Raw genomic sequence first — 11,757 nt, forward strand, 5'->3', positions numbered from 1 at the left:
AACATACTCTCTGGGCAAAACGGTAAAGGACGGCTTTTTATAATATTATTATTCTAAAGTTCGTTTACTTCTTCTAGCCTTAATTAAAGTATAGTAAGTCCGGGAGACCTCTATAAATATGTTAGTAACGTAGACTTCGAGAATATACTTACGGGAGAAAGTAAAACGTTCGTATAAGTATAAGTATCGATACGTACTTATTTGTCCTATACTAGAAGTAGATTTAGTAGAGATAGTATTATTATTTTTCGAAGTTGTGAGATAGAGAAACTAAAGATTCTCTTGGCTTTAAAATACTAGAACTATTTATATTTAAAATATTGGTTATATTAGCCGTATTTAATAGTAATTTTATTAACTTTAATTCTTAAGGTAAATAAGCCCTCGTAATAAGCTGATAGTAGGTCGATAGCTAGTTTTAGCGTTAGGTTACGAATGCTATATATAATAGGATAGTTTATAAGTCCTTTTATAGCCTTACGTATATATCGTACTAAGTTACGTACTAAACGTTACTATAGAGATCTGGGCGTTTATTAATCTATATACTACTCCCCCTATAGTCGGTACTGTTTAGTTACCCTTAAGTACGGTAACTAAGCTTCCTTAAATATATACTTATACTATAGAAGGGGACGTATTAACCTTAACTATAACTTATATAACTATACTTCTTAATAGGCTAGAATCCTCTTATAAATTCTAAAACACTACTATTGACTATAATATATCGAGCATTAGTACTGCGATTAGTCTTATTATAGCGATATTTAGTAATAATATTTAACCGTTGTAAACTTACTATAAACTAACGGTATATATAACCTTAGTAATCCCCGTTAGTATAACTAGTTTATATAGCGCCGGCTATAACTACTTTATAGCCTTTTTTATTTTCTTTTTTAGTATATACGTATCGGACCGGTTTTATTAAACTTACTTACCGCTTTTTAGTAACTACGAAGATTAGAAACGCACGCAAAAGGGGAAGTAATTAATATTATATAGAGTAGATGCGTTTTTTAGCTTAGTTTAATAAGAGGTACGAAGTATTTTCTCTTAGTACGTAATTAGATCTTTCGTATTAGTATACTATATCTATCGTATAATATTAAGTAGGGTAAAGGCTATTCGTTTACTTTAACCTATTAAATATTAAATAACTACCTAGATCGACTTATTTACTATTTAGAAAGATATTAACGGTAGTACTATAAAAGTCTTAATTAAGTAACTTCGTTTCCCTTTTCTAAGCCCTATAAGCGTTATTCTATCCTCTATAAAGCTCTATTATATCTAAGAAACTAGTACTTAAGAGCAAGCCCGAGGGAAATATAAGTTTTTTAAACATACTAAATCTAAAAAACTAATTAAACTAATTAACTTTTAAAATAGCGCGCAGCGAAGTTAGGTATTAAGTAGCATTTATTAATTACCTACTTTTTATATATAAGGGAAATAATTAATAAATTTCTCTCTATATTATCTTTATAAAACTTATTACTAACACTCTAAACCTAAGCTTCTTCTCTATTATAGCTTAACCTACTGCCGTATAACCTAAAACTATCGCTTATAATATCGTATTTACTTTTATATATTTAAAAATAAGCTTGTGCTATAATTTATATTATAAAAAGGTATAAATATAAGACTTTTATAAAACGGACCTTATCGTTTTTTACCTCGGCTTTAAATAGGGAAGTAGTTTTAAAACGCTTATAATATCGTACGCCCCATAACTTTAATTTACGTTCGTCTTAAAATTATTAGTAATACTTATTTCTTTATTACTATAATACTTCGTTTTACTATGTAAGTATTAACGATTATTCTTTAAGATCTTATATTAATAATTTCGGGGTCTTTATATATATTCGCTTTAACTACGTACCCCTATTTAGTACTAATATTAAAATTTTTAACTATCCCCTTACGAACTTGATTAACCGGTTATAATACGATTTAATAACGCTAATATTTACTAATCTATGCGTAATTCTAATAAACCTATTATTAAATTATAATTACCCCTAAGGGTTATTATTAGGCTAGTTTTTTTAAAGGACTAAGGCGTTTTAAAACGGGTAACCTTATTCTATGCTTAGGGTCGTAATTTTAATAAATACGTTTATTATAACGTAGGTATATCGTAATTAGGTGGGTATAAGAGATATAGGATATAAAAGCTAGCCCGTAAAGCTAATACTTAGTATTATAAAGTAAGATAAGTAGGTTTTTTATATTAAATACTTCTGGTATGTACCTTATATAATAACGAGCTTATATAATAAAATATTACTAAATGGAATCGATCTAAGCTGAGTAACTTTATAAACCGCTTCTTATTTTAGGTATTGTAAATTTAAATATCTTTTTATATTATTCTTAACTATTTTGTAAAATAAGCTAAGCTACTTAGTTTATTAGTGCTAATTTCGTAATAACTTTATTTATTTAATATATCGATCTTAGTTTTTAAGAACTCTTATTTTGGAGGTAATATAGCGAGCGTTAACTATTGAGGTTTACTCCTTTTTATAGCCGGCCGATACGTAGCTCGATTTTATATTTTAAGAGTTTAATAAGCTATTTTTTGCCCCGACTTAAGAGCTTTTTTTATTAAATTTAGTAGTATTAAGCTGGGTAGTATAAGGCCGCAGTAACCGTACTTCGTATTAATATATTATATTAATAAGTAGATATAATTACTTAATATTACGATAGCTATTAGTACTCGAGGTTTTATATATAATAAAACCGATTATAATTTAATCTTAAATCATTTATATAGACTTATTCGAAGTCTAACTTATATATACACGTTGTTAGTATTTTAGGATAATATAAAAAGATCTATTTTATAGTATTGTTCTCTAGTCGGAGCATTTTGTATTCTCGTTTTATTATAAACTCGGTAGCTTTTAACTATTCTAAGTAACGTAGCTAGTAAACTTTTATGAACGGTACTTATTATACTTACCTTAAGCTTAACCTACCTCTTCCTTCCTAAATTAAATAAATAATTCTAAATTATCTTAGTCGCAGAATTAATTATACTAAGAGCTATTAGCTAATCTTTAGTCCCGTATATACTATAAAGTTAGTTAGAAAATCTTTTTTTTTTTCTTTCTTACCGTCTTACTATCCGCGAGGTTTATTAGTAAATAGGGCATACTAGCTTTTAGAAATATAGGGTTAGATATAAAATTATTTCGTATATATACTAGTTATTAGGGTAAAGTATTTATATTAAGAATATATTAGTAAGGAAATAATATATAAAGATTTTATATCGTGCCGCGTCGTTTATTAGTAACTGCGCAAATATTTTTAAATATTTAAAATTAATTAGCTATTAAATTTAAACTCCTAAAAGTTAATTTTAGCTTTATACGTTAGATAAATCTAAGTATAGCTAGTTTACTATCCCTACTAAACGCCCTAGATATTATTAAACATAGTAGTTTTAAAGTTTGCGTATAGCTACTTATAACTTTACTAAAGAAGATTAGTAAAAAAATTAGAAATTAACTACTATAATAGTTCCTTTATCTATTATAACTAGATTCTAAAGTCGGATACGGCTATAAAATATAATTACGGGCTTATTAACGTTTAGCCTTTTTTAATATAGTATAGTCTAGCTACTACGTATTATTAAGCAAAGTTAAAATATTAAATCGTTATCTTTATTAGTTAGAGTACTTTTAAAACGTCTAGAATATTTTTCTACTCGGTAGTAGGTTTTAGATTTTATAATTATTAATATAAATTTTTAAGAGCATATTATATCTCTTAAATACTTTCTTAATTAAAGTCCATATATAAGCCTACTAATTAAATTCGGATAATTAAGAATAATTCGTCGCTTTATAGGGGTAAATAAGATATATTACTTCGTAGCTACTCGAACTATATAAAAAAGAATAGATATTAATTAGGATTAATAAATAGTTACGGTTTACGAATTATAAAATATCGAATTAGCTCACTTCGAAGCTTAATACAAAGTCTATAATAGCCTCTATTCTGTATTATCGTACTTAAGGGCAATAGAATCCCATTCTAATAGCTATTCTCGGGTAGTAAACTATATTAGATTATATTCGGATTATAAATTACTTAACTCGTAATACTATAGCTCCCGTATCGTTAAATAAGGTCGTCTTTATATATAATAAAAAGGCTAAAGAGAAGGTCTAGAAATATAGGGCAAGTATAAAATAAAAAGCCGTATAACTAAGCGAGGGAGTATAAGTATTCTTAGCTATTATCTACTTCAATCTAACTTATAATTAATTAAATAGAGCTATTTACGTCCTAAATAACTAAAGTATTCTTAATATAAATTATTTTATAAATCTTAGCATAGAAGCCTTTTACTATTTATATAAACAGCTTAAACTAACGTATATTTAAACTAGCTAGTAAAACTTGTTAAGGGGATATATAATACTAAACGCTAACGATAAGTTACACGCCGTTAATAAAAAAGATTAACGTCTAAACCTAATTAAAGTATAGTAAAGATCGGTAATATAATTAAAGTAGGGGTAGTTAAAAGTAGTATACGGGGAACGCCTAATACTATAAAATATAAAGACGCAATAGTAAAGGAAGTCGTAAATAAAAATATAAATACCTTATATAAAATCGAGGCTAATAATAACGGCGCCGCTATTTTTAATAATATTATATTGGGTATTTAGTAAAACGACGCTAATATAAGTAAAACCCCTAGTAACTTAGTAAAATATAAATAATAGACGGATTTAGTACTACTTAACTACGATAATAAGGGTATAATAAAGGATTTTTTTATAAGTAATACTAACACTACGAGTACGATTAGCGCGGCTAAAAAAGGTTCTTTCCTTAGGCTACTTAAAATAGACTTATATAACATCTTTAGAATAAAAGCTTATATATTTACGTTTATATTAATTAGTAATAGCGAACTAAATATACTAAAAAAATAGTTAAGTAATACTATTCTTAATTAAAATAGGTTAGAGGTAGAGTTATTAAGTAAAGCATAAAAGGGGAGTACAGTAGTAGCCAAAATAATAGTTTTAAGCTACTAACTAAAAGTTCTATAAACGCGAATAATTACTACTATACGTACTTACTAACTTAATAAGAGTTTTTTTAAAATCTACTAGTTCTTTTACCGGGTTTCTTAGCAAATCCGGCTTATAAAATATAAAGGGGAACTAAATACGGGATATATTTAATAAATAAAGCGAGGTATTAAAGCTATTTAAAAAGATTTTAGTATAACGGTATTATATAGAGGTTATAGGAGTCCGCAAAAAGGCCTTTACCTTTTTTAACTCTCTAATCTCTTTTTATATAAACACCTAAGCCGTTTTTAATACTTATATAGTATATATTAAACCCTAGCTTATAAATATATACGCTAAATACAATACGTATTATTTAATAACCGACCTATACACTTAGGTACGCTCTCTATTTTTAATAATAGAGGTTAGGTAATCTAAAACCGGCTTTCTAATTTACTTAGAATCCCTATTAGTAATAATACCGAAGCTAATATTTACTCTAGACTATAAATAGAGCACCCCTATTAACTTTAGGTTTTTCTAAGCTAAGTACTCCCGTACTAAGCTAAACTATATTAGTATTAAGATATTAAACGTCCGTATAGAAAGAGAGAAGTATATTAAAGATAAAATAAATCCCTTTTCGCTAACCCCTATAAAGCGTAGGGCCGCTATATACGTAAAGTAGCTTATATAATTCTTAGTTTACTAAGACTTACTTACTTATTAAAAAAAAAATTTATATAACTATTAACTAGAATTATAGTAATTGTATTTAAGACCCAAAACTAAATAAGTAAGGTTAGAATAAAGGTACTTAGTAATTTAAGTTATAAAACTCTTAAATAAGTAACGTTAATTACTTTATACTATTATTACTTACTCCTATATTTAAAGTACTTAAGATATTTCCTTATATACGTTAATTACTATAAGCGTTAGTCCTAGCAGAGTCCCCGATTTTCAACTTTTAAAATAATAATCTCCTTATTTTAAAATATATAACGTATAAGCGGCAAGCTAGTATTCTTATAAATAAACTAAATCTTATAACTACTACTACTACTAATATCGACTAGTATTACTTTACTACTACCTTTTTTTTTTAATACCTCGATAATTTATAAGAAGTCGTATATATTAATAATAAGTACCAAGTAATTTAACGCTATTATAGTTAGTATAAATACCTCTTTTTATACTATTTATTATAGAGACTCTATATCTTATTATTTACTATACCCTTCGTAAACGTTAAAGGACTAGGACTAAGGCTATCCGGCTCTTTTTATATATTATTTTTAAAATACTAAGTCGTATTATATTTAAATATATTTTAATTTATCCTCGTTATATTAGCTAGAACTAAAAGTACTATCGAAGGAATTCTTATATAATCCGATCCGGGTCCTTATACGGATTCTTAAAAAAAAAGATTATAAACCTAGTTATATATACGGGTTAATTAGGCCTAGCTTTTATTAAAATACCTATAATAACGAATATACGGACGATCTTTTTTAAAAAAGTTAATAAGGAATGGATTATTAAGTTAGACAGCGTTACTTATTTAAAAGGGGAATAACGACTTCTACGTACTTACCTAGCTCCGTATAAAATATATATTATTTACTTATGATATATAGTATCGAAGGACGTGCTACTTATCGTGGAGCTTGATAATCGAGTGAGATGTGCACGGGGCACGGAGGGGTACCTAGAGGCCGGGTGCGGCTACGCCTGTTCCCCGTCATGGCCAGTCCGCCTGCACAGGCGGCTAGTCAGCGCGGTGTGGGTCATCCCATCTGAGTCGACCATGGTCCATGTGGTTCCGCAGTTATCAGTCCTGCTTGGCGGCGTCAAGCTCCCCCCCCCCCCCCCCCCCCCCCCCTCCCCCCCCCCCCACCCCCCCCCCCCCCGGGGGGGGCGCGGGGGGGGGCCACCCCCCTGGGTCGGCCCGGGCCCTGTGGTTCCCCCGTTTTCAGGCCCGCTTGGGGGGGCCCACCCCCCCCCCCCCCCCCCCCGGCTCATTAGTCCACACTCGCAGCATCCTATAGCACTCATACGCTATGTACATAGGAAACCGATCTGCTCACTCCCAGGGGCATATTGGCTCACACGACAGGCTCCGAGCTGCAAGCCCCGAGGACCGCTGTCTGGTCCTGGGGTTGATCAGAGACGTCCCGATAGACCCTTGCTGCTAAAAGCACATACGCAGAGTCCGCAGTACATACGTCGACCGAAGCAGACCATAAGTATCTCTGCCTGTTCTCTCTGGCGCTAATGGAACACCGCCCACACCAGACCTCGACCTCGCCTTCGGCACCGCGAATGGAACGTTTCTTTCCAGCAAACGAGGCAGTGTCCGGAGCGCCGCCTTGCTGCGTTGCCCACCGCAGTGCAGCCACCTGAGTGAGGGGTCCAGTGTTCAAGCCAGCCTCGTGTCCGCCGTTGGGTGCTGTGCGTGTCGTTCGTGCCACACCCCAAGCTGCCTTACGCTAAACTCAGCAGGTTTTCGACGACGTGTCTGAATACGGAAGATTTGATGGTGGACTCACCGATACCCAGCAAAGATTGTCAGCGCCCTCGCGCAACAGCGATGTCAATCTGATAAGAGTTGCCGTTTCCCACGCAGACTCGCGGAGATTAGCAGGCTGGAGAGGGTCGGGTCCCTTCGGAAACAAGGTGCCCGACTGCCAGCTTTGCTTGGGCAATAACGATGAACAAACACCAAGGGCGATCTTAGGCGTAGCCGTCGCATTCAAGTCCCCGTAGTAGCGCGACGCCTGTAGTCCCGTTTGTGCCGCCGCGTACTCCCTAAGTCCTCTACGCGGGGGTCTGCTAAGCCCTGCCTCCCCACGCGCGCGCCGCGCACCACAGCCCTACGGGATCTGCCCTGCCGATGGCCTCCTGCCGTCCGCACGCCGTCCAGCTGCACCAGGTTATTAGAGTAAGGCTGCACTGCCCCTGCCCGACGCGTCGTTACAACATACATACATACATAGTTTATTACGCCCCGGCTAAGCTATTTAGGGCTCGTATAATTATCTATATACTCTCTACTTTCGTTTATATCCTTACTACCCAGAAGCCTATATAAGCCTTATCCGTCTCTATATATATTATCTTTAGTTTTATATACTAATACTACGGTTACTCATAATATTAGTAATAGGCTATCTTAAGGATATCTCTTAAAGTATTTAGCGTCCTATTATTAGCAGCCAAAGCTAGTCTTACTATTAATAATACGAGGGTATATAGGGGTTATCGTCAGTTAGTATATTAATATAAGTAGTATATAATCTTATTACTAGTTAATCTATATATCTAGCCTCTACGTACTTATAACAAACTTAATCATCTCTTTAATAACGTTTATATATAATAACTAATTATTAAAGTTAGACGCGCTCTTTTCTCTAAAAAAGTACAATAAGTTTCTTCTTTATAACTCCGTTTATTAAAGTATTTAAGTTCGTTATACTATTTACTATATATAATAAAAAAGAAAATACTCTACCGATTCTACTATATACCTATAGGCGCATTACGCCGAGGTAGTTATTTTAATTTAGTATAAGTACTAATTTAGTCTTATTATACTAATACGTAGTTACGCTAAAATACTAACTTCTTTTTAAAATAGTTTATTATATAGCTCGCGCATATACTTTCTTAATAATATAATATCAATCTTTTTTAAATATACTCTTACGTTATTAAATAAAGCTCCGTATTTTTATTATACGCTTTATAAAGCGATTCTAAGTACTATTAAATAAGCTCTAGTTAGTTATTTTTTTAGTATCTTATTTAGTCTCGTACTATCCTTTACTATTACTTTAGCTACTTACGCTAGGTCTAACTCTATAATTAATAAGAGCTAAAAGAGCGTAAACTTATTACTTTATTTTTATAGAGCTTATATACTAGAGTATAGTTATCAGACCTCTCGTTAGCCTAACTACTACTACGGGTTACGCATTACTAACATAGCCGCTTTATTACTAATAAATACGTAAATAGCCCAGTACTTAACTTTTTAAAATAAAAACTTAACTACTTTTACTAACGCCGCTAGCTCTACTATATACAGGTTTAGCTCTATTCTTAAGCTAACTATACACAAGGCCTTAATAACGCTATAACCCTTTTTAAATAATATAAGTAATATTATAGCCGTTCTATAGCCCATAACTCCGTTTCTTACCGAACTTTCCGTTACTATCCTTACTACCTACCCGGACTAGATTACTTTAGTAGCCTTAACCGCGTCGTTATTAATTACTATATTAATACGGGCTTCTTATAAAGTAATTAAATACCCTTTAATAATCTCTAGCTTATCGAGGGGTCGGTTATAGTAGGCCTCTACTATTAGCTAGAAGGGTAATAGAAACCGTCTAAAGGCCACTGCCCATAGGCGTCGAAGCGGATAGGTCTTAGGAAGGCTTCGCATCTATACCCAGAACGTTGTTAATTTTCTATTGTATCTCTCTTGTGCCGAGTGTATGTATGCTTGCCTCCGCTTCAGCAACCATACAGTACATACAGTATATTGTATACACACGTAGCGTACGATCTAAAACCTGCTGATGCTGGGCGAGACTGTGAAGCCATTTTCCCGTTCGCCTTTCCACTACAGTATCACTGCGCGAACTGATGCCATCTCAGTCGAAATCGGGTTAATGCTCATCTTTCGGGGAATCTGTTGATGGGAAAATGCATGAGCCCGCCTGTTTTGACGTGACATACGTGGGCCAACCTGGGTTGCAAACCAGACATCTTAATTGTCCGTTATGTCCATGAGCGCTAAAAACAGTTTCGCCGCTTGCTGGATGCTCCCGCCAGACCTGGCCGCACCCAAGTAAAGCACGGGTCCCTCGGACGTTCTATGTTCCCCAGCCGTTCATCGGTCCAGACCCAGCACCTCGGTCGTCCTACGACTCGTTGCCTCAACTCGCCGCCCATTCTAGATGGGCTTCCACCCCCATCGTTATGATGCCGCTGACACTGTCTTGACAGTGCCACATAGCGATGCAGTAAGTGATAATCCGACGATGCCGGGCAATGGTTTACGCACTTGTTCCGTTGACGATTTTCCAATGGCTTCGCCGGAATGCTGTCCCTCGATCGATGTGGGCGGCGAACTTCGGACTTCACAACCTCTTTGTGGTGCAGCCTTTTTTAGCAATGGACCAGTGCAGAGACGTGACAGTGCGCGGAGTAAGTGGTCATCAACGCGCGCTGGCAGTCAGGTGTTGATCGGGCTGTGGCGGCTTGCAAATGACTTGCATATCCAATAGCGAGGCGCTCGTGGTTGACGATACAATTGTTTATTCGAAGCCTAAATTGAAGGTCAAAAGCTAGAAACTGATCTCGATGGCGGCTGTACTGTCTTCGAGACGCACGGGTTGTGTCGACCGCAGACCTAAGAGAGGAAGCATAACGGCAGGGAATTCAAAGGTTTGCCCAAGACAAACTTCTGCACAGACGTAACGTGCTGAAAATGACCCACACTGGTCAGTACCGCCACTCGAGAAGTCCCGACAGCCAGAAACACATGGGCGAATTCGCCCAATTGAAGCGGCGCTAGTGCCAGACTTTCGCACCGTGTCCTTTGCCCGTTTCTCCAAGGTGTCAACTCCATTTCTGGCTACTACGGCCGGCGGTCATTCTTGCATTCTTGTAGTACAGCGTTAGCACATGTGCCGGCAGGCCTGCCGGGACTGTTGTGGGGCCTTTAGGGGACGGCAACGCAACAGCGCTCCTCAAGCCAGAAAGAACAAATGCTCACGTCCATCGACATCCACATCCTCATCAGGCTTGACCAGATGATCTTCTTGAGCACCAATCACCCCAACAGAAAGGCTCTGATTGGTACAGTACTTATTTGTGGTGTTTTTGAAAATGCTGCTATTCTACTGCTTTTCTTCTGTTCCCTGCCACCCCAATCGAGGTAAAGTCCTCGTCTGAAGCCTGATCCAGCTCTCAGTCGAGTGCAGATCCATCCGGAGGTGGCCCTTTGTCATACCATTGGCCCTGGCTCAACGTCTTTCGGGTACCAAAATCCCCCATCCCTGCTTGACCAGACGTGAAGGCCCGGCCGAGCCGCTTTGACGCCGAGAACGAGGCCCTGAGGCAAAGTCTGTGGGCTATTGAGTGACCTGGTGGGCTTTGTACGCTTTCTTCTCAGCATGACATCTTCCGGTGATATTTTGGATGGCCATGTTAACTTAAGTATTGAATGCATTAAGAGACCTCTGATAAGCTTATCCCCAAACTCTATCAATACCTATCACGTAACAGGGATCAGAACTGCAACCCACGAATTGCCCGCCACGTGCTACGGTATAGCACTTGTATGTCACTCGCAACTCGTATGTAGACCTTTTTTTTTGTCCATTTCCACTTTCATAGATTAAGCCGCTTTACTATACTCCGTGTGCCTGTTGCTGCGTGCCATAACTTACGACAATAAGTCAACATACCCACTTCCTGGCACCCCCCTGTTTCTGGCACCCACAAAAACGCGAAAATCCACCACAACCCAATGCCCACCCCCAACCTCCTTTTATCACAACATTTTCAATTCGCGTCCAAATGGGCTCATCTTTTGCACATGTCTTCTTCTATATATAATGCCTCAATATACCGAAGATCAGCTTCGTCAGGCTCTCGAGGA

General features: G+C 35.8%; 2 protein-coding genes across 2 annotated transcripts; one reads left to right on the forward strand and one right to left on the reverse strand.

Moving 5' to 3' along the window:
- Positions 1–7,183: 7,183 nt before the first annotated feature.
- CTAM01_13730 (uncharacterized protein) lies at positions 7,184–8,072 on the reverse strand (the record flags this gene model as incomplete). The annotated part of the gene is made up of 4 exons (XM_060529732.1): positions 7,184–7,567; positions 7,628–7,855; positions 7,945–8,001; positions 8,067–8,072. 4 exons carry the CDS (start codon positions 8,070–8,072, stop codon positions 7,184–7,186), a joined length of 675 nt encoding a protein of 224 aa, XP_060375694.1.
- Positions 8,073–10,861: 2,789 nt separating this feature from the next.
- CTAM01_13731 (uncharacterized protein) lies at positions 10,862–11,035 on the forward strand (the record flags this gene model as incomplete). The annotated part of the gene is made up of 1 exon (XM_060529733.1): positions 10,862–11,035. One exon carries the CDS (start codon positions 10,862–10,864, stop codon positions 11,033–11,035), a length of 174 nt encoding a protein of 57 aa, XP_060375695.1.
- Between the last annotated feature and the right edge of the window lie 722 nt (positions 11,036–11,757).

Source organism: Colletotrichum tamarilloi (genome assembly GCF_030869305.1).
Source record: "Colletotrichum tamarilloi strain Tom-12 chromosome Unknown Scaffold_103.1, whole genome shotgun sequence".
NCBI lineage: Eukaryota > Fungi > Ascomycota > Sordariomycetes > Glomerellales > Glomerellaceae > Colletotrichum > Colletotrichum tamarilloi.